Source organism: Pelophylax lessonae, assembly GCF_965119305.1.
Source record: "Pelophylax lessonae genome assembly, chromosome: 3".
Taxonomy (NCBI): Eukaryota; Metazoa; Chordata; class Amphibia; order Anura; family Ranidae; genus Pelophylax; species Pelophylax lessonae.
In genome coordinates, this window is record NC_138770.1 from 618,972,877 (window position 1) to 618,997,669 (window position 24,793).

General features: G+C 44.3%; 1 protein-coding gene across 1 annotated transcript in view; it reads left to right on the forward strand.

Moving 5' to 3' along the window:
* USH2A (usherin) overlaps nucleotides 1-24,793 on the forward strand; it is a gene marked incomplete at its 5' end in the record, with an annotated part of 1,334,617 nt that overhangs the window by 945,441 nt on the left and 364,383 nt on the right. Inside the window, one exon of the mRNA XM_082250984.1 lies at nucleotides 10,855-11,076. Within this exon, the coding sequence (XP_082107110.1) occupies nucleotides 10,855-11,076 (222 nt within the window). The remainder of the gene's footprint in view (nucleotides 1-10,854; nucleotides 11,077-24,793) is intronic.

A 24,793-nucleotide genomic window follows, 5' to 3' on the forward strand; every position in this document is an offset into this window, starting at 1 on the left:
TGCCTTTGGGAAATAGACGTATAAGTGCTGCCAGCATTGCTGCAGAGGTTGAAGAGGTACAGGGTCAGCCTGTTAGTGCTCAGACCATACGCCACACACTGCACCAAATTGGTCTGCATGGCTGTCATTCCAGAAGGAAGCCTCTTCTAAACGTGATGCACAAGAAAGCCTGCAAACAGTTGAAGACAAGCAGACGGAGGACATGGATTACTGGAACCATGTCCTGTGGTCTAAAGAGACCAAAATAAACTTATTTGGTTCAGATGGTGTCAAGCATGTGTGGCAGCAACCAGGTGAGGAGTACAAAGACAAGTGTGTCTTGCCTACAATCAAGCATGGTGGTGGGAGTGTAATGGTCTGGGGCTGCATGAGTGCTCCTGGCACTGGGGAGCTACAGTTCATTGAGGGAACCATGAATGCCAACATGTACTGTGACATACTGAAGCAGAGCATGATCCACTCCCTTCTGAGACTGGGTGCAGGGCAGTATTCCAACATGATAACGACCCCAAACACACCTCCAAGATTACCACTTCCTTGCTAAAGAAGCTGAAGGTAATGCGCTGGACTGACCAAGCATGTTTCCAGACCTAAACCCTATTGAGCATCTGTGTGGTATCCTCAAAAAGAAGCTGGTGAAGCGCAAGGTCTCAAACATCCACCAGCCCTGTGATGTTTTCATGGAGGAGTGGAAGAGGACTCCAGTGGCAACCTGTGAAGCTCTGGTAAACTCCATGCCCAAGAGAATAAAGGCAGTGCTGTAAAATAATGGTGGCCACACAAAATATTGACACTTTGGGCCCAATTTGGACATTTTCACTTAGGGGTGTACTCACTTTGTTGCCAGCGGTTTATACAATAATGGCTGTGTGTTGAGTAATTTTGAAGGGGACAGCAAATTTCCATTGTTATACAAGCTGTACAGCCACTACTTTACATTGTAGCAAAGTTTAATTTCTTCAGTGTTGCCACATGAAAAGATATAACAAAATATTTACAAAAATGTGAGGGTTGTACTCACTCTTGTGAGATACTGTAGGTCATTCAAATGTTCACATGTTCAAAGAATAACATTTACTCTATAGAAACTCTTTTTCATTGCAGATAAATAATGGATTCCAAGCAGACGCAGTGTGCTGCTTTTGGATTCTTGATGAAGGAGGGGTGCAGGTTGTCCAACACTGATGGTCTCCTACTGTGTGGTTTGTCTTCAGTGCTGGTTTCCTCCTCTTTAAACTTCTTCATCCATCTGTGCACATTGTTCTTGCCAGTGATGTATTCTCTGTAAATATTCTTAAGTCTTCGGTGGATATTGGACACCTTGCACCCCTTCTTCGTCAAGAAATCAATGACGGTATGTTGCTTCTGCTTGGAATCCATTATCAATATGCAATAAAAAACAAGAATAAGAAAAGTTACTATAGAGGAAAAATTACTCCACCGATATGTGAAATTTGAATGACTTATGTTAATACTAGAGATATACTGATTTTCGGCAAGGCTGATATATCGGGGGCCGATATGCACTTTTCCTGATATATCGGTATCGGCCCCGGAACTGGCCAATATTTTTGTGACGTCATTCTGCCTTCTTGGGCCGCCTCCCTCGCCTTGGACAGCCATGTCTGGAGTCGAGACTAGTCTCGCGGGAGTGTATCACAGCATTACACTCATCCACAGCAGCCCGGTGTCAGCCAGCCACCCACACCCACAGGCCCTGTACCAGCCAGCCATAGGCACTGTACCAACCAGCCAGCCACCCACTGGCCCTATACCAGCCAGCCACCCACAACCCCTATGCCAGCCACCCACCCACCACAGGGTGCCAGCCAACCACCCACCCACCACAGGGAGCCAGATAGCCAGGCACCCACCACAGGGTGCCAGACAGCCAGCCACCCACCACAGGGTTCCAGCCAGCCATCCACCACAGGGTGCCAGCCTGCCAGCCACCCACCACAGGGTGCCAGCCATCCACCACAGGGTGCCAGCCAGCCACCCACCACAGGGTGCCAGCCAGCCAGCCACCCACCACAGGGTGCCAGCAAGCCAGCCATTAAGCATTAAACAAAAATTAACATGTTCAGTACCAGATCTGTGTCAAAAATTGTCTTTATTTTTCAAAACTTTAAATGTACAAAATATTGGCCCATATCGGCCGATACTTATACGTTGTGACCAAAATATCGGTATCGGCCCTGAAAAAAACATATCAGTCTATCCCTAGTATTTAAATTAGGCCAGCCAATATATTTCATGTGATGATTCCTCCAACAGTATTTCGGCAGTGAAAAAGGGGCAAATGAATGGTGAATTCATGAATTGCCTCTTTATAAAGATGATCTCTATTCTATCTATCTCTGGTGAGTCTAAATCACCAAGTGACCTTTTATATTTCCAAGTAAATTCAGAGGCTAAAGTGGAAGTTAAGGCAAAACCTAACTAACTCTAACAGCTTGCAGATCGTATACGATACAAATATGGCAGCAGAGTGGCTCTCCTGCGCCAGATCACGTACCTAGTACATGATCCACGCCAGGCTAGGGAGCGTGCCCCCGCCGCCCAAGCTGTGCTGCGATTGGCTGCAGCACAAACCAATCAGTGGGTGCCAGCCGCTGATTGGTCACTGTTACCCAACAATCAGCATCGGAGACTACCGAAGAGAGCCTTGTGTAGGTAAACAAACACAGGGCTCTCTTCTGTTTTTTTTCTATAAAGCTGGAAGTAAAACACACCACATTGCTTCTGAAAAACACCCCACACAGTACACAGTAAAACATGTTGGTCACACAACATGTTAACCCCTTCCCTGCTTGTGCCAGTACAGTGACAGTGCATATTTTTAGCACTGTATTGGTTTCACTGGTTCCCAAAAAAGTGTCAAAAGTGTCAGTGAGGTGTCCGATTTGTCCACCGCAACAGTCCCACTATAGGTCGCTGATCGCCACCATTACTAGTAAAAAATAAATAAATAAAAATGTCATAAATATATCCCATAGTTTTTGGTCAATATAAATTTTGCGCAAACCAGTCAATATGCGCTTATTGGGATTTTTTTAACCAAAAATATGTAGCAGAATGAATAATAGCCTAAATTGATGAAAAAAAAAACATATTTTTACATTTTTATGTGTTTTATAGCAGAAAGTAAAAAATAGTTTTTTTTTTTCCTTAAATTTTCATTTACAGCACACAAAATAAAAACCGCAGAGGTGATCAAATACCACCAAAAGAAAGCTCTATTTGTGGGAAAAAAAGGACATTCATTTTTTTTTCGAGTACAGTGTCGTACATCCAAGCAATTGTCAGTTAAAATAAAGCAGTGCTGTATCGCGGGGTAAAACCTTCCCAAGGTCAAGTGGTTAAACCTACTCTCAGCCACATTTTAAGCCTAATCTATCTAGCCCTGTAAAGAAAAAAAAAAATCGCTATGCTTACCTGTTCTGCAGTCGCTTCTGTCTGGTTTCCAGCGGCGCCCTCTGTTTACAGGAGAAAGATGACAACGGCTGGGAAATGCCTGGGAAGTGCCGTCGCCCATAGAGCTACTATGGGGCTTCCATTGTCCAGTCCCTCTCTTACACACACCTACACAGAGAAGCCGCTGCTGACAGCTCAACCTGAGACCGTACCTGAGCAGATGCAGAAAAGGTAAATATGTGTCCTTTCACATGGGCAGTGCACCTGACGGACTCGATCCGCCAATCCCCGCTAAGCAGGCGGATGACAGCTCCTCATAATTTGCAGAGACAGAGCTGTCTGAGCACCGCTCTCCTCTATGGGAGATCAGATGATAACAGACCACCTGTCCATTTTCATCCAATCCGATCCTCCAGACGGATAGAAAATGGGGTTTCCATCCGTCCGGATTTCACGGACAGGATCAGATCGGATAGCAGTGGGTGTCAGCGGACATGTCTGCGCTGACATCCGCTGCTCCATAGGGGTGCATGAAGCATCCAATCAGGTCCGCGCGCCTGAAAGACTGACTGACAGGCGGACCGTATCGAAAAGCCCGTGTAAAGGGGACTTAAGCTATTTTTTTTTTTTTTTTTACAAGGTTAGATAGATTAGACTTAAGCTGGATATACACTATCCAACTTTTGTGGTTAGATTTCCTTCAGATTTACCTTTTCTATGTAGTGCAAGGGCCTGCCTGATTCCATACAAATTGAAAGTGTTTTGGTTTGACCTCATATTATCTGGTTTTGGTAAATCTAAAGGAAAAAGTCTTCAGAAAATCTTATAGTGTGTATGGCCCATTAGAATGTGGCTGAGAGTCTTTAAGGCTCTGTTCAAATCTAGGCGTTTTTGGGCAATTTTCTGCTCTTAAGCTGCATACACACAATACAATTTTCTTTAGATTTTTTCCTTTAGATTTACCAAAACCATATAATATGCGGTCAAACCTAAACACTTTCAATTTTTATGCAGTCGGGTAGGCCCTTGCACTACATAGAAAAGGTAAATCTGAAGGAAATCTAACCTCAAAAGTTGGATAGTGTGTATCCAGCTTAAGCCTCGGCTCTAAAAACGCCAAACAAGACAAATCCCATTCATTTCAATGACCTCTGTTCACATCTAAGCGTTCTGTCCCCTTAAGCAAAACACCCGTCACTCAAAAAAGTACATGAGCTTCTTTTTTTGGGAATATTAGGCTACATTCACATCTAGGTGTTGCTATTTTTTTGGGCATTTTACAGGCGTTTTTAGGTTGACAAGTGACCAATGAAAAAAAATAAAAACGCCTGTAAAACACCCGAAAAAATAGCAACACCTAGATGTGAATGCAGCCTAATGCTGGCCATACACTAGCCGAAAAATCGTTTGAAAATCTGTCATTTGGTCTATTCGTTAATTTTTTCTGCCAGTTAATGGGCACAAATAGAAAATCAGTTTTAACTTTTCAGAGTGGAAAAATCGAAGGAACAGTTTGGAAAATTCTGCCGAACGAACGATAAATGGAAAGGTTGTTTCTCGGCCGAACTGATTGCACTAGGCATATGTGAAAAACGGAATGAAAAACTGATTCATTTATGACCATTGAACGATTTATCGTTCGAAATTCGGTCATTATATGATGGCACGATCGTCTGCTCTCGATTTTTCGTTTAAGGAGTTCAAACAATTTTTCGGCTAGTGTATGGCCAGCTTTAGTCTTCCAGCCAGACACCCCCATCTTTGCCATGAAGTCTAACTCGCCCTTCTACATTCTCAGGTTGTAATGTGAAATAAACCAAAGGTCTCAGAGGGACAGTGAAACCCTTCTGTAATGGCCATAGCGGGTGAGTAGTGCTGACGCGGGAGTAAGATCTCACTGTCCGTGTTGTAAATTACATTCGCACCCAGTGGCTGATTCAATTGGTTCCTGATTGTCACAGTGTGTTTCTCTATGCTGGGGTTAATTTGAGGAGTGGGAAAAGAGTGAACATCAGCAAGGTAATTTGTGACTAAAGGGGATGTCCATAGTGATTAAACTTTTCCTTAAAATAATTATACATGTCAACATGATAAAAATTGTAATTAGCTGTAATTAATTATTTTGTATCTTTTAGCTGTTATTTGCCTCTTTTCTGTCACTACTTATCTGCTTGGAATTACACACAGACTCTTCTGACAATTGAGATTTCTTATTTAGTTTCAGGTGTTAATGTAATTCTGACTGACAGAAGCTGCCTAGGTTATGGAATAGTTCAAAAAAAGGATTGTGGGTGTTCTCATTCTCTAAAGGTGAACTGCAGGCACAAAAACTTCCACCCAAATTTAGTTATCAATAGCCAAAAATGATTTAAACCATTTTGTGTGCACCAAATGCATCTGCAAACCCAGATATTCCTTTATAATATAATGGTTCCATCATCTCTGCACTGCACATGGTCTGTGCAGAGAAAGGAGTCATTGGAGAGCATGATTAAAGCGGAGTTCCGGCCACAACATTTTTTTTTTCAATTAAAAATACCCCAGGGACAGTCAGGGCTAGTACATTTCATAATGGATAGCCTCTGAACTGTCCCGGGTTACACTTACCTTTTAGAAGAAATACTTACCTTGAAAATTTCTTCTCCAGCACTGCCATCTCGGATGTGGGCAGCTGAAGCCAGCGCATCCTCTTCTGCGTCCTCTTCTGTGTCCTCTTCTCCCAGAATGCACCTGCACTGGCCCCGCTCGTCACTTCCGGTGCGGGCGCGTCATCCCTCCACAGCTTCTGGACATGCCCAGAAGCTGTTTAGCAGGGAATGAGGCACCGCACCGGAAGTGACGAGGCGCATTGATTGAATCAATGCAAAGAGGAAGTGATGGCGCGGGCTGCGGCCGCAGAGGGAGGAAGTGGAAGAAAGGTGAGTATATTTTTCTTCAATAACAAGGTAAGTAAACAAAAAAAAAAAAATCGTAACTACCCATTTCTTTTTCAGGTGACAAAAAGCAAGCGGATGGCCCAAAAGACGATTATGTTGATTTTGTGGACGGAACTCCGCTTTAAGCTCTGGGGGGGCAGAGGGAAACACATTGAGGGCGTGGCCTGGAAGAAGTCCAGGCTGAGGTTGTCACTCTTACCACCATCATAGGACTGAACGGATGTGCGATATCAGCGATTACTTCTTTCTTCTCCCTTGAGCTAAAGTGTAGAGCCAGGATGGGCTCTGTCCCTTGCCAGCACTCCCAGCAGCATTTGCGGAGGAATCTACATGCACACAAAGCAATACCATGGGTCACAGAGTTGTGTTGGTTCCTCGAGCCAAGAATGATGGGATTGAGTAGGCAAAAACATATATTTAAAATAATAAATTTATTTTGCAGATTTCATACAAAACAGTATATATAGTGTGAAAACAAATATTGATTACAGTGGCGGTTTGTGCCGCTAAGTTCAAATTTTACTTGAGTCTAATAGGTGATTCCGTTGTTTGAACTGTGGAGACATCCGGAGGGGATGTGAGTCAAAACAGACAGTTCCCGACGCGTTTCAGCTGTAGGAGTTTTTTAGCCTTTGTCAGGGTATCACCAAATATTATTCTTGCAGGACTGAAGCCAACAGATGGAGTCCGCATTCCCACCCGAGTCACCCTTGAGAGCAAAGAGATCCTGGTACTGGTATGCGCTTGTTAAGTGGGGTTTCAAGGCCTACTGGTTAAGGTTTCTTGTATAAATGCTCATTCAGGAGGACGGATCCAGGGTTTATGATGACCGCCGGCCTATTGTTAACTTAAATAGCTCCATCAGGAGTAGTATTGAGGATCCAATTTCACCCAAGCCTGGCCCCTCTTGTATTAAATGTATTTAGAGTCCTCTGGAGGTACCTAGAGGGTACTTGTTTTTGTGTCCAGGGTATTATGGTAAGCCCTATTGAAAATTTCAGGGTACTGTTGCTTGTTTATCTTGGGTATCATGTGCCTATTTACCATGGGTCACATGGGAAGGACCCAGTAGGTCCACCCGCTATAGGGAGGGTGCAAGACAAGACCAGTCACCCTGCAGAAGAGAGCAGCACAGACTGGTCTTTATCGAAGGAAGTCCCTGAGGTACAGTGAAGGATTTGTTTGATGCTGGATTACTGCTTAGCTCAGGAAGAAATACACAATGGACATCAAGATTCAAGTAACAATATCAATGCAATGTGTATGTAGACAGTGGGGTGGATTTATTTATACTGGAGAGTGCGAAATCTGGTGCAGCTGTGCATTGTAGCCAATCAGCTTCTAAAAAAAAAAAAAACCTGGATCCTGTTTGGATCTATGCAGAGCTGCACCAGATTCTGCACTCTTCACCTTTTAGTAAATATTTTTTTAGCCTAAGGCCCCTTTCACACAGGTGGACCGTTCAGATCTGCCTGTCCGTTTTTTTGGAGGATCTGAATGGTCCCCCCATGCATCACTATGAGGCATCGGGTGGCAGCGGAGACAAATCTGGACTGATGGAAACCCTATTTTCCATCCGTCCAGCGGATCGGATCGGATGAGAACGGACCGACGGTCTGTTCTCATCCGATTCCCCCATAGAGATGTATGGGGCTGTGACAGCTGTGTCTCTGCACACAGTGCGGAGAACAGCTGTCATTCTCCTGCTCAGCGGGGGTTCGGCGGATCGATCCCCCGTTGAGAAAAGCGGAGTCCGTTTGATGGACTTGCTGTGTGAAAGGAGCCTTAAGTTCAGCATTAGTGATGGTTTCTTACACATTTTAGAGTGTTGTCACCTATCTTCACGACAGTTGGTAAAGATGGAGGAGTATCTCCTGTATGTGTCACTTAAATCAGGACTTTGATGAAACTAGAGTATAATGAGAATCACCCATAGTCAAAGAGCTGGCAAAAGTAATGGCAAGCAGATCTGGATCATAATGGATGGCAATAGCCCTGGTTGATCTGGGTCACAACTGCAGGAAGAAGCTGAAGCATGGACAATATGCAGAAGGATAATTATTATAACAAAACAGGTCTGCCATGTGTCATGGGGTGCATTAGACCCTCTAGGTTGCCAGGGGCAACAGGCGACAACAGGCAGAACAGATGTTAAAGCAGTGTAAGCCCTAAGACAGATGGTCTGAGCAAATGACAGATAGGAGCAGAGTCAGCAGGCTGATGGTCAGGTACAGACAAACTAATTCCAGGTTCAAGACAGATCAATGAAGCAAGAACTGGCAAAGGTAAATGAATAGCATAAGCATAAGCTTGGTACAAACACAGTTCAAACAATACACAAGAATAATTCAAGGCAAAAATGTCAGGCAGAATTCAGAAAAAGACAAACGTCTATCTGTGACAGAGAAAAACAGGCACACACCTGCTGATCAGGAGCAGACGTTAAGCTCTGGTCAGTCTTTAAAGCCCACTAATTAGAACAGGTGTGCAAAGAACAGACCTGAGCTGCAGTGCTGAGTAGTGACCAGCAGGTGTTGAAGGTTACAACATGGCCATCAGCACACAACACAGTAATGTAGCACTGCTTATCACCTCTCAGCACATCAATAGCTTTAAATTTGCATTTACAGGGAACCAACCACGCATCACACGAATTCTAGTCCATATGAGTTGGCACCACAGTGGTAGAAATTAGCAAATTGTCTTTGGTTTAAATACAAAGCCAGCATTCAGCATGTAAAGCAGGGGTGTCCAACTTGCAGCCTACAGGCCTCATGCGGACCAAGACGGCTTTGAATATGGGCCAACACAAAATTGTAAACCTACCTAAAAGTGGTGATTTTTTGGGGAATTTTGTTGTAAAAATTGTGTTTGCGCTTAGTAAACACATGTGGCCAAAGAAAAAATTGACAGTGTCTCTTTACTGGACTTTTTTAAATTTTATCTTCCCAAAGAACTATCTCCTAGTCTTCTCAATCATGCCTTATTCATTCCATTGGTTTTCCAGATCACCTACATTTGTGAGCAACTATTTTCAAGAATGAAGCACACGAAACCCAAATTTAGACCCAAATTATCTGATGAGCACCTTGAGAATTCATTGAGAATTTCTACTACATCCATTGAACCAGATATTGATGTGTTAGATTATCAAAAACGGTGTCAAATATTGCACAAGTTTTATGTTGCCCTCTTTTATTTTTATAATATAAAATATTACAAAAAATTTAAGTTTTATTACTCTGATAGGTACATTGTCTATATCATTGATATACAATTAAGTTGTGATCTGCCTGACTTTTTCTGCTCATAAGCTATCCTTATGCCTCGTACACACGCAACGAATTTCCACCGACCGGTCATCTGTCTTTTGTCCAGAGTGGTGTCTGTTGGTTGGAATGTGCTCTAGACTGCATACAAATTTTCCCGCACGACAGAATTCTACTTCAAAAGTGATGTCATGTGTTGGATTGCTTTCTTTGTGTTCTTAACAACTGTTGAGTAGTCAGCTGTCAATTTTAAAGAAAAAAAAATGGCGTGGGGCCCCCCCAAAATCTTTACCAGACCCTTACCTGGACATGCAGCCTGACAGGTCAGGAAAGGGAAGGAAGATGAGCGAGCGCCTCCCCCCTTCTGAATAATACCAAGCCACATGCCCTCAACATGGGGGGGGGGGTGGATGCTTTTTAGGGCAGGGGGGCTCTGCCTCTTCCCAAAAACCCTGGGCTGTGGTTGTGGGTTCTGTGGGCAGGGGGCTTATCGGAATCTGTTAAAGGAATCCCTTTAACAAGGTGGCCCCCAGATCCCGCCCCCCTATGTGAATGAGTATCGGGTACCCCTACCAATTCACCAAAAAAGTTTACAAAAGTAATAACCAACCCCTGCCCCAAAGCACCCACCCCCCATGTTGAGGGCACGTGGCCTGGTATGGTTCTGGGGGGGGGGGGGGCGGGCGGGCACTCGCCTCCCTCCCCCCTCCTTCCTGACCTATCAGGCTGCCCGGAAGGGTCTGGTATGGATTTGGGGGGGGGGGGAAACCCCATGCCATTTTTTTCTCTTTATTTTTTCAATAGCTGGGATTTGACCTGCTTTTGTTTTTCTTTATACATGTAATTTTTGCTGTAGAATGTTCTATATATGCGGCAGATGTGCCACTTTGCAGACACATTAAGGGGACCCCCCAGGCACAATATTGAAAAGATTTTTTTTCAGTTTTATTGTTGCACTTTAAGCATTACTAAAATCACTGCTCTTGAAAAAAAATTCCCCCAGGGCAGTACCCAGACCTCCATACCCCTTTTATAGCCATTGGTGTGACATACTGTACATGGCCATCATCCGTAGTGTATACAAGTGGGAGAAAACGGGACATTGAGATTGGGGAAATCGACATCCGACATATTTATATATTTTCATGATAAGGACAGTTGTATCTTAAATCTAGTTGATCACCATAAGTATGTGTATGTATAAAAGGTTGTACTTTGTGTTTTTTGAACAGGTGAGGTCTGCTGCTATGATAGAAATCACAATGAAGTGACGATCGGTGAAGGAGATTTTTGCTGTGGTGGGTATCCATATTCAACTTCCGGATACCAGATGTGCTGCGGAGAGGTCCTCTATGATGGCTACAACCAGCAGTGTTGTGGTGGTAAAACTGTGCCTCAAAACTCCATCTGCTGCGGTGACAAGGAGACGGGATCAATCTACAGGCAATCCAGAGGTTTGTACAGAAATTCTGTAGAATCATACAGGGGACGTAATACGTAGGGGACATCATAGAGCATGGTGTGCTGTGACCAAATACAGGAAATCATAGTCCAAACAAACAAATATATATCAAGAGAGAAGCTGGAAAGCTTTATGTTTTGCTGGTCATTCACAATAAGGTATCTCTCGATAACTTGATTATTCCATCCACACTAAACAGTAGATGAATCTGCAGTGCCAGCTATTTTTTTTATGACAGCCGGCACCCAAACAGTGGTTTCTGATGTTCATTTGCTATTCGCCTGAGAATTCTCCACTTGGCTCCTTTCACAAAAGCAATTCAAAAATGTACTTTTGATAGACCGGGTGGTGCCAATATGGCCACCTATATAAAGAATTTTGGCTGATTCAGCAGAAATTGGCTGACATTTGATCCATGTAAAGTATATTGTTCTATGTAATCTATCATTCTATGCCTTGAAATACACTTTAACCATTTTGCTGCCAGGTCCGTAGAGGGGTTTTACACACATTCCCGATGTAAATCTGACAAGCAGACTCCTGCCTGTCAAATGGAAGCATTTGGCTAGCTAAGCTGCTGCCTGATTGGTTCCACACTCCCGCCAGTAACGGCGAACCCTCCCCCCCCCCCCCTACGTATGCACCCCCGGCGTAGCGGGTGTCGCCGGGTAGAGAGAAGGGAGATGAGCAAACATACGTCCATCCCCTCCCTTCCTTGTTGCTGACCTGGAAAGCAATGTGTTTAACCACTTAAGGATCAGAAGGTTTTACGCCGTTAACCTCCCTGGCGGTCTGATTATGTCAGAATGTGTGCTAAAAGCGGTACATTGTTTTGTATGGAAATATGTTGTTTTATATTTTAGGCCTGTAATTTTTAGGAATAACCCACTTAAATCTGTCCAAACAAGAGTCTAGTAGACATCAGGGGTATGATAAAGTTTGAAACACAAAATCATAAATTATAATGCTATAAGAATACATTTAATCAAATACTTCATTGGTTTCGAAGTGGAGATATTTCATTGTGAGGGAGAATCTGTACTCTGACATGACCATGCCAAAAAATGGAGTCGCAAGTAATGTTTTAGTTGTCCAATACCATTTCTGCAGGGGTTTCCCCACCAGGCCCAGAAATTTCCAAATGTCATCTTTGATCACTGGTTCCCACTTTCTGCATCTTGCAAACTTCTGATGCGTAGCCAATTGTTGCTTTTTGTACCGGTTTGTCTCTGTAACTATTTTTTCAATAACCTCATCGGTCAGAAATAATTGAAAGTATGCCAAGGGGTTGTCATGGTCAATGTCAACTTTTACACCAGGTGCTCCAGTAAATGGGAATCTTGGGGGCGCTGCCTGATCTGTACCGCAGACAATAGAGCACCAAGTTTGCACATCGCTGAGCTCAGTCACAGAATCGTCGCTGTTGTCACTTTTAGTACCTGATGACGAATTTTCCCACGAAAAGTGTACTCAGAGGGAGTGCTTTCTAAGTGTGTGGGGGATGTACTCAATAGATAAACACAAATACCTGTGTTCCTAAATATTAGTAGAGATAAATAGTAATAGTAAAGTAGTGATTATATGTACGGTTTTACAAACCCATGTCAAAGTTGCAAAATTGTGCTTAGTAGGGATGGGCGAACGGTTCGGGCCGAGGAGGAGTTTAGGCTGAACATTTGCCTGTTCGGCCGTTCGCTGAACACTCAAATTTGCAAGGTATTTGCCGGGTGTTTGGCAGTGCTGTGATTGGGCAAAGCTTTCTTCAATCAGGGAGCAGTGTAAGCTGGTTGTTAAAGAGTGGGGACGGGAAGCCGGCAGCAGCGTCCTTAACAACTGATGAGTACTCAGCTGTCAATTTTAAAGAAAAAAAAATGGCGTGGGCCCCCCCCCCAAAAAAAATCTATACCAGACCCTTATCTGGACATGCAGCCTGACAGGTCAGGAAAGGGAAGGTAGATGAGCGAGCGCCTCCCCCTTCTGAATTATACCAAGCCACTTGCCCTCAACATGGGGGGGTGGTTGCTCTTAAGGGCAGGGAGGGCTCTGCCTCTTCCCAACAACTCTGGGCTGTGGTTGTGAGGGTCTGCGGGCAGGGGGCTTATCAGAATCTGTTAAAGGAATCGCTTTAACAAGGTGGCCCCCAGATCCCACCCCCTATGTGAATGAGTATTAGGTACCCCTACCAATTCACCAAAAAAGTTTACAAAAGTAATAACCAACCCCTGCCCCAAAGCACCCACCCCCCATGTTGAGGGCATGTGGCCTGGTATGGTCCCCCCCCCTCCTTCCTGACCTACCAGGCTGTATGCCCGGAAGGGTCTGGTATGGATTTGGGGGGGGGGGGGGGCGCCTTTTTTTTTCTTTGTTTTTTGAATAGCTGGGATTTGACCTGTTTTTGTTTTTCTTTATAAATGTAATTTTTGCTGTACAATGTTCTATATATGCTGCAGATGTGCCACTTTACAGACACATTAAGGGGACCCCCCAGGCACAATATTGAAAAGATTTTTTTTTCCGTTTTATTGTTGCACTTTAACCACTTTACCACCGGAGGATTTTGCTGTCTTCCGTCCAGGCCACTTTTTGCGATTCGGCGCTGTGCGACTTTAACTGACAATTGCGCAGTCGTGCGACGCCGTACCCAAACGAAATTTACGTCCTTTTTTTCCCACAAACAGAGCTTTCTTTTGGTGGTATTTGATCACCTGTGCGATTTTTACTTTTTGCGCTATAAACAAAAAAATAGCGTTTATTTTGAAAAAATAACAATATTTTTAACATTTTTCTATATGAAATTCCCCCCCCAAAAAATGTAAAAATCTAATTTTTTTAACATTTTTGGCCAATTTGTTTTCTGCTACCTATGTTTGGTAAAAAAAATCGCAATAAGCGTATTTTGATTGGTTTGCGCAAAAGTTATTGCGTTTACTAACTAAGGGAAAGATTTCTTTCATTTTTGGTGGTTTTTTTTTAACGCGTAATGGCGGCGATCTGCGATTTTTTTTTTGCGGGACTGCGACATTGCGGCGGACAGATCGGACCCTTGACTGACATTTTTGACACTTTTGGGGGTACCAGTGACATTACTGCAGTAATCAGTGCTATACATATGCACTGTTACTGTAAAAATGACACTGGCAGTGAAGGGGTTAATTTTATTGGAGAGGGAGGGGTTAATGTATGCCTGGTGGTTACTGACGTGTGGGGGGGAGGTGACTTTGTGAGACAGGGGCAGATCGGATGTCCAGCTATGCTGAACAGTCCGATCTGTCACTCCCTGTCACTATGGAGATCCGTCCGCTCTGTTTACACAGGCGGGCGGATCTCCTCACTTGATTCCCCGACGATCGGGGCAGAGCAGCGGCCATCGCCGCTGCTCCTCCCCTGGCCCGACTCTCGCTGTGAATGAAAACAGCGGGAGCGCGCCTCCGGCGGCGCGCGAGCGCCGCTTACAGGGGGAGGAGTCTAGCGACGTAGGTCTACGTCGCTGGACGGGATCGTGCCACTTTGCCGCAGTACGCTCCATGTGAGCGGTGGGCAAGTGGTTAAGCATAACTAAAATCACTGCTCCTGAAAAAAAATTCCCCCAGGGCAGTACCCAGACCTCCTATACCCCTTTTATAGCCATTGGTGTGACATACTGTACATGGCCATCATCCGTAGTGTATACAAGGAGAAAACGGGGGAGAAAGATATCAGACTGTACAGGCCAGAGAAAAGAGCATACATTCAATTAGTAAAAAATTCCATATTTTATTGAATTAATTGCATAAACAAAAGACAACAGACAAACAAAGACAGAAACAAACACAGAGACAAAACAGTTGGGACTTTAAATGAGACAATGCCCATCCAAGGCTTGCTGTCTCCATCCCTAGTCAGGTATAAATGGGGGGGAAGGGGAATAAAATGGGTAGTAGAAAGGATACACTGGGATCGGCATAATGGGTATAATATGTAATAATACTGTAAGTCTAAATAACCATAACGTAATATTGGTATTACTTTTAGAAAAGCCGATGTCCCAAAATGTTTAATAGGATAAAACGGGAAGGGGGGGGGGGGAATAACGGGACACTTCATTTAACCCCCTTCCCGTTTTATCATATTAAACATTTTGGGACATCGGCTTTTCTAAAAGTAATACCAATATTACGTTATGGTTATTTATACTTATTATTACATATTATACCCATTATGCCGATCCCAGTGTATCCTTTCTACTACCCATTTTATTCCCCTTCCCCCTCATATATACATATTTTATTGAAGTATAAAACATTTAAAAGCATTGATGCCAACTAGGGTTGAGCGGACACCTAGATGTCCGTGTTCGACGGGTTCGGCCGAACTTTAAAAAAAAGTCCGGGTCCGTGTCCCGGACTTTTACCGAACTTTTCCCGGACACCGAACCCCATTGAAGTCAATGGGGACCCGAACTTTAAGGCACTAAAATGGCTCTAAAACACCAAAGGAAAGGGCTAGAGTGCTGCAAATGGCAGCAAAACGTAATTAAGAGCATGGCAAGTGCTCTGCAAACAAATGTGGATAGGGAAATAACTTAAAACAACAAAAAAAAACAGAAAAATAAAACAATGTTCTTCTTCATCTCTGAAGGACGAGGCCCATATGGAGTAGGAGGGAGGTTGAGGTGGTGGTGGATGTGGCGGTGACATAGGCGTGCGCACAGGGTGTGCTGGGTGTGCCTGGGCACACCCTAATCACCTAGGGCACATAGCATTGCCAGTGAGGAGATGGGAAAGATCTCCCTGGGACCTGCTCTGCTCTATTTCTCCTTGCCTACAGGTACATGGCCCCGATACATTACTCTCCCTGCTGGCAAACACATGCATGTGTATTTCAACTTTGGGGTGCACACCTTAATGCAATAGGCTGCGCACACCTATGGGCGGTGTAGGTGGAAGCGGCGGTGGAGGAGGACCAGGGCCGGATTAACAGCATCATGGGCTTGGTGCTGAGGATTTTGAAGGGCCTTAAGGGCCGTGCCTTGCCATGCACCCAGAGGAGGAAGGGTGCAGCCATGCATGCCTAATTCAACATGGGATGCTGTCTCTGAAGCCCATAAACACATCCATGCATCGCCAACTGTCCCTCCTTGTCCGGCCTTCACGCTGTGTGGGGAGGTTCTGAGGGTGCTGCCTGGGGAAGCGAGCATAGAAGCCAGACTTCTGTGTTTACAAGTGACAGAAGAGCGGTAACAGTGAATATGGCCAACCCGGGGCCTATATAAAAGGTAGGGGCCTGGAGCTGCAGCTCCAATAGCCCCTACATTAATCTGGCCCTGAGGAGGAGGACGAGGTAGCCAACACTGCTTCTTTTCAAAAATTTTAAATGAGGGTACACCCCAAAAGAGTGAGAAAGAGCAAAAATGGAACAATGGGTGGGTAAGGTCGGTATCCATTGCTATTCTGCATAAGGTACGGAAAAGTCCCGTGGGATCCATGCCTGGTTCATTTTAATGAACGTGAGCTTGTCCACATTGTCTCTGGACAGGCGGCTGCGCTTGTCTGTTATAACGCCCCCAGCCGTGCTAAATACCCGTTCAGATAATACACTGGCTGCAGGGCACGCCAGCACCTCCAAGGCGTAAAGGGCAAGCTCAGGCCATGTGCCCAATTTGGAGACCCAGAAGTTGAAGGGGGCAGACCCGTCATTCACTACATGTAGGCGTGTGCACACATACTGCTCCACCATGTTGGTAAAATGCTGCCTCCTGCTAAGACGTTCCATCTGAGCTGCTGGTGCTGCTGTTTGTTGTGGCGTGCTGACAAAGCTTTTCCACATTTCGGCCATGCTAACCCTGCCTTCTGAGGTGCTGGCGGTGCCCTGGTTGCGTTGGCGACCTCCTCCTCCTCCTCCTCTGCCTTGTGCTTCCACTGTGGCCCCGCTGTCAGATGGGAATGCCAGCAGCATGGCGTCTACCAGCGCGCGCTTGTACTCGCGCATCTTGCGATCGCGCTCCAGTGAGTGAATTAAGGACGGTACGTTGTCCTTGTAACGGGGATCCAGCAGCGTGGCCACCCAGTAATCAGCACAAGTTAGAATGTGGGCAACTCGGCGGTCGTTGTGGAGACACTGCAGCATGTAATCGCTCATGTGTGCCAGGCTGCCCAGAGGCAACGAAAGGCTGTCCTCTGTGGGAGGTGTATCGTCCGTGTCCTCTGTATCCCCCCAGCCACGCACCAGTGATGGCCATGAGCTGGCCTGGGTGCCACCCTGCTGTGAACATGGTTCCATCTCCTCCTCCAGCTCCTCCTCCTCCTCATCCTCCTCATCCTCCAGAACTGTGCCCCTGCTGGACAATTGCGTCCCTGGCGTTTGCGTGTGCAGGAACCCACCCTCGGAGCCCCTTGCGAATGACTGCCCTGAAAGCCTTGGAAATGTTACCTCTTCATCCTCCTCCTCCTCCTCATCCTGTGCCACATCCTCTTCCATCATCGCCCGAATTGTTTTTTCAAGGAGGCATAGAAGTGGGATAGTTAAGCTGAGAACGGCGTCATTGCCACTGGCCATGTTGGTGGAGTACTCAAAACAGCGCAACAAGGCACACAGGTCTCGCATGGAGGCCCAGTTAAATTAAATAGCGGAATAGAAAATATGATCCAAAAAAAGTGTATGTATATCACACGTACACAACCACACTGGGCCCCAATTACTATTGTTTGTACCCCTAAAAGGCTAGATGAGGAGTAGGGGGAGTATGGAACAGGCAGCACCCTCAAACCTTCAGAAGTATGAGATGAACCCCAACAACTTGGAAAGGTGGATCTCTCTCACACGTACCAACACAGACTATCCCCCAATTTAACTGATCCCCAAAGGTTTTTGATTAAATAGCGGAATAGAAAATATGATCCAAAAAAAGTGTATGTATATCACACGTACACAACCACACTGGGCCCCAATTACTATTGTTTGTACCCCTAAAAGGCTAGATGAGGAGTAGGGGGAGTATGGAACAGGCAGCACCCTCAAACCTTCAGAAGTATGAGATGAACCCCAACAACTTGGAAAGGTGGATCTCTCTCACACGTACCAACACAGACTATCCCCCAATTTAACTGATCCCCAAAGGTTTTTGATTAAATAGCGGAATAGAAAATATGATCCAAAAAAAGTGTATGTATATCACACGTACACAACCACACTAGGCCCCAATTACTATTGTTTGTACCCCTAAAAGGCTAGGAGTAGGGGGAGTATGGAACAGGCAGCACCCTCAAACCTTCAGAAGTATGAGATGAACCCCAACAACTTGGAAAGGTGGATCTCTCTCACACGTACCAACACAGACTATCCCCCAATTTAACTGATCCCCAAAGGTTTTTGATTAAATAGCGGAATAGAAAATATGATCCAAAAAAAGTGTATGTATATCACACGTACACAACCACACTAGGCCCCAATTACTATTGTTTGTACCCCTAAAAGGCTAGGAGTAGGGGGAGTATGGAACAGGCAGCACCCTCAAACCTTCAGAAGTATGAGATGAACCCCAACAACTTGGAAAGGTGGATCTCTCTCACACGTACCAACACAGACTATCCCCCAATTTAACTGATCCCCAAAGGTTTTTGATTAAATAGCGGAATAGAAAATATGATCCAAAAAAAGTGTATGTATATCACACGTACACAACCACACTAGGCCCCAATTACTATTGTTTGTACCCCTAAAAGGCTAGATGAGGAGTAGGGGGAGTATGGAACAGGCAGCACCCTCAAACCTTCAGAAGTATGAGATGAACCCCAACAACTTGGAAAGGTGGATCTCTCTCACACGTACCAACACAGACTATCCCCCAATTTAACTGATCCCCAAAGGTTTTTGATTAAATAGCGGAATAGAAAATATGATCCAAAAAAAGTGTATGTATATCACACGTACACAACCACACTAGGCCCCAATTACTATTGTTTGTACCCCTAAAAGGCTAGATGAGGAGTAGGGGGGGTATGGAACAGGCAGCACCCTCAAACCTTCAGAAGTATGAGATGAACCCCAACAACTTGGAAAGGTGGATCTCTCTCACACGTACCAACACAGACTATCCCCCAATTTAACTGATCCCCAAAGGTTTTTGATTAAATAGCGGAATAGAAAATATGATCCAAAAAAAGTGTATGTATATCACACGTACACAACCACACTAGGCCCCAATTACTATTGTTTGTACCCCTAAAAGGCTAGATGAGGAGTAGGGGGGGTATGGAACAGGCAGCACCCTCAAACCTTCAGAAGTATGAGATGAACCCCAACAACTTGGAAAGGTGGATCTCTCTCACACGTACCAACACAGACTATCCCCCAATTTAACTGATCCCCAAAGGTTTTTGATTAAATAGCGGAATAGAAAATATGATCCAAAAAAAGTGTATGTATATCACACGTACACAACCACACTAGGCCCCAATTACTATTGTTTGTACCCCTAAAAGGCTAGATGAGGAGTAGGGGGGGTATGGAACAGGCAGCACCCTCAAACCTTCAGAAGTATGAGATGAACCCCAACAACTTGGAAAGGTGGATCTCTCTCACACGTACCAACACAGACTATCCCCCAATTTAACTGATCCCCAAAGGTTTTTGATTAAATAGCGGAATAGAAAATATGATCCAAAAAAAGTGTATGTATATCACACGTACACAACCACACTAGGCCCCAATTACTATTGTTTGTACCCCTAAAAGGCTAGATGAGGAGTAGGGGGAGTATGGAACAGGCAGCACCCTCAAACCTTCAGAAGTATGAGATGAACCCCAACAACTTGGAAAGGTGGATCTCTCTCACACGTACCAACACAGACTATCCCCCAATTTAACTGATCCCCAAAGGTTTTTGATTAAATAGCGGAATAGAAAATATGATCCAAAAAAAGTGTATGTATATCACACGTACACAACCACACTAGGCCCCAATTACTATTGTTTGTACCCCTAAAAGGCTAGATGAGGAGTAGGGGGAGTATGGAACAGGCAGCACCCTCAAACCTTCAGAAGTATGAGATGAACCCCAACAACTTGGAAAGGTGGATCTCTCTCACACGTACCAACACAGACTATCCCCCAATTTAACTGATCCCCAAAGGTTTTTGATTAAATAGCGGAATAGAAAATATGATCCAAAAAAAGTGTATGTATATCACACGTACACAACCACACTAGGCCCCAATTACTATTGTTTGTACCCCTAAAAGGCTAGATGAGGAGTAGGGGGGGTATGGAACAGGCAGCACCCTCAAACCTTCAGAAGTATGAGATGAACCCCAACAACTTGGAAAGGTGGATCTCTCTCACACGTACCAACACAGACTATCCCCCAATTTAACTGATCCCCAAAGGTTTTTGATTAAATAGCGGAATAGAAAATATGATCCAAAAAAAGTGTATGTATATCACACGTACACAACCACACTAGGCCCCAATTACTATTGTTTGTACCCCTAAAAGGCTAGATGAGGAGTAGGGGGGGTATGGAACAGGCAGCAACCTCAAACCTTCAGAAGTATGAGATGAACCCCAACAACTTGGAAAGGTGGATCTCTCTCACACGTACCAACACAGACTATCCCCCAATTTAACTGATCCCCAAAGGTTTTTGATTAAATAGCGGAATAGAAAATATGATCCAAAAAAAGTGTATGTATATCACACGTACACAACCACACTAGGCCCCAATTACTATTGTTTGTACCCCTAAAAGGCTAGATGAGGAGTAGGGGGGGTATGGAACAGGCAGCACCCTCAAACCTTCAGAAGTATGAGATGAACACCAACAACTTGGAAAGGTGGATCTCTCTCACACGTACCAACACAGACTATCCCCCAATTTAACTGATCCCCAAAGGTTTTTGATTAAATAGCGGAATAGAAAATATGATCCAAAAAAAGTGTATGTATATCACACGTACACAACCACACTAGGCCCCAATTACTATTGTTTGGACCCCTAAAAGGCTAGATGAGGAGTAGGGGGAGTATGGAACAGGCAGCACCCTCAAACCTTCAGAAGTATGAGATGAACCCCAACAACTTGGAAAGGTGGATCTCTCTCACACGTACCAACACAGACTATCCCCCAATTTAACTGATCCCCAAAGGTTTTTGATTAAATAGCGGAATAGAAAATATGATCCAAAAAAAGTGTATGTATATCACACGTACACAACCACACTGGGCCCCAATTACTATTGTTTGTACCCCTAAAAGGCTAGATGAGGAGTAGGGGGAGTATGGAACAGGCAGCACCCTCAAACCTTCAGAAGTATGAGATGAACCCCAACAACTTGGAAAGGTGGATCTCTCTCACACGTACCAACACAGACTATCCCCCAATTTAACTGATCCCCAAAGGTTTTTGATTAAATAGCGGAATAGAAAATATGATCCAAAAAAAGTGTATGTATATCACACGTACACAACCACACTAGGCCCCAATTACTATTGTTTGTACCCCTAAAAGGCTAGATGAGGAGTAGGGGGGGTATGGAACAGGCAGCACCCTCAAACTTTCAGAAGTATGAGATGAACCCCAACAACTTGGAAAGGTGGATCTCTCTCACACGTACCAACACAGACTATCCCCCAATTTAACTGATCCCCAAAGGTTTTTGATTAAATAGCGGAATAGAAAATATGATCCAAAAAAAGTGTATGTATATCACACGTACACAACCACACTAGGCCCCAATTACTATTGTTTGTACCCCTAAAAGGCTAGGAGTAGGGGGAGTATGGAACAGGCAGCACCCTCAAACCTTCAGAAGTATGAGATGAACCCCAACAACTTGGAAAGGTGGATCTCTCTCACACGTACCAACACAGACTATCCCCCAATTTAACTGATCCCCAAAGGTTTTTGATTAAATAGCGGAATAGAAAATATGATCCAAAAAAAGTGTATGTATATCACACGTACACAACCACACTAGGCCCCAATTACTATTGTTTGTACCCCTAAAAGGCTAGATGAGGAGTAGGGGGAGTATGGAACAGGCAGCACCCTCAAACCTTCAGAAGTATGAGATGAACCCCAACAACTTGGAAAGGTGGATCTCTCTCACACGTACCAACACAGACTATCCCCCAATTTAACTGATCCCCAAAGGTTTTTGATTAAATAGCGGAATAGAAAATATGATCCAAAAAAAGTGTATGTATATCACACGTACACAACCACACTAGGCCCCAATTACTATTGTTTGTACCCCTAAAAGGCTAGATGAGGAGTAGGGGGGGTATGGAACAGGCAGCACCCTCAAACCTTCAGAAGTATGAGATGAACCCCAACAACTTGGAAAGGTGGATCTCTCTCACACGTACCAACACAGACTATCCCCCAATTTAACTGATCCCCAAAGGTTTTTGATTAAATAGCGGAATAGAAAATATGATCCAAAAAAAGTGTATGTATATCACACGTACACAACCACACTAGGCCCCAATTACTATTGTTTGTACCCCTAAAAGGCTAGATGAGGAGTAGGGGGGGTATGGAACAGGCAGCACCCTCAAACCTTCAGAAGTATGAGATGAACCCCAACAACTTGGAAAGGTGGATCTCTCTCACACGTACCAACACAGACTATCCCCCAATTTAACTGATCCCCAAAGGTTTTTGATTAAATAGCGGAATAGAAAATATGATCCAAAAAAAGTGTATGTATATCACACGTACACAACCACACTAGGCCCCAATTACTATTGTTTGTACCCCTAAAAGGCTAGATGAGGAGTAGGGGGGGTATGGAACAGGCAGCACCCTCAAACCTTCAGAAGTATGAGATGAACCCCAACAACTTGGAAAGGTGGATCTCTCTCACACGTACCAACACAGACTATCCCCCAATTTAACTGATCCCCAAAGGTTTTTGATTAAATAGCGGAATAGAAAATATGATCCAAAAAAAGTGTATGTATATCACACGTACACAACCACACTAGGCCCCAATTACTATTGTTTGTACCCCTAAAAGGCTAGATGAGGAGTAGGGGGAGTATGGAACAGGCAGCACCCTCAAACCTTCAGAAGTATGAGATGAACCCCAACAACTTGGAAAGGTGGATCTCTCTCACACGTACCAACACAGACTATCCCCCAATTTAACTGATCCCCAAAGGTTTTTGATTAAATAGCGGAATAGAAAATATGATCCAAAAAAAGTGTATGTATATCACACGTACACAACCACACTAGGCCCCAATTACTATTGTTTGTACCCCTAAAAGGCTAGATGAGGAGTAGGGGGAGTATGGAACAGGCAGCACCCTCAAACCTTCAGAAGTATGAGATGAACCCCAACAACTTGGAAAGGTGGATCTCTCTCACACGTACCAACACAGACTATCCCCCAATTTAACTGATCCCCAAAGGTTTTTGATTAAATAGCGGAATAGAAAATATGATCCAAAAAAAGTGTATGTATATCACACGTACACAACCACACTAGGCCCCAATTACTATTGTTTGTACCCCTAAAAGGCTAGATGAGGAGTAGGGGGGGTATGGAACAGGCAGCACCCTCAAACCTTCAGAAGTATGAGATGAACCCCAACAACTTGGAAAGGTGGATCTCTCTCACACGTACCAACACAGACTATCCCCCAATTTAACTGATCCCCAAAGGTTTTTGATTAAATAGCGGAATAGAAAATATGATCCAAAAAAAGTGTATGTATATCACACGTACACAACCACACTAGGCCCCAATTACTATTGTTTGTACCCCTAAAAGGCTAGATGAGGAGTAGGGGGGGTATGGAACAGGCAGCACCCTCAAACCTTCAGAAGTATGAGATGAACCCCAACAACTTGGAAAGGTGGATCTCTCTCACACGTACCAACACAGACTATCCCCCAATTTAACTGATCCCCAAAGGTTTTTGATTAAATAGCGGAATAGAAAATATGATCCAAAAAAAGTGTATGTATATCACACGTACACAACCACACTAGGCCCCAATTACTATTGTTTGTACCCCTAAAAGGCTAGATGAGGAGTAGGGGGGGTATGGAACAGGCAGCACCCTCAAACCTTCAGAAGTATGAGATGAACCCCAACAACTTGGAAAAGTGGATCTCTCTCACACGTACCAACACAGACTATCCCCCAATTTAACTGATCCCCAAAGGTTTTTGATTAAATAGCGGAATAGAAAATATGATCCAAAAAAAGTGCATGTATATCACACGTACACAACCACACTAGGCCCCAATTACTATTGTTTGTACCCCTAAAAGGCTAGATGAGGAGTAGGGGGGTATGGAACAGGCAGCACCCTCAAACCTTCAGAAGTATGAGATGAACCCCAACAACTTGGAAAGGTGGATCTCTCTCACACGTACCAACACAGACTATCCCCCAATTTAACTGATCCCCAAAGGTTTTTGATTAAATAGCGGAATAGAAAATATGATCCAAAAAAAGTGTATGTATATCACACGTACACAACCACACTAGGCCCCAATTACTATTGTTTGTACCCCTAAAAGGCTAGATGAGGAGTAGGGGGGGTATGGAACAGGCAGCACCCTCAAACCTTCAGAAGTATGAGATGAACCCCAACAACTTGGAAAGGTGGATCTCTCTCACACGTACCAACACAGACTATCCCCCAATTTAACTGATCCCCAAAGGTTTTTGATTAAATAGCGGAATAGAAAATATGATCCAAAAAAAGTGTATGTA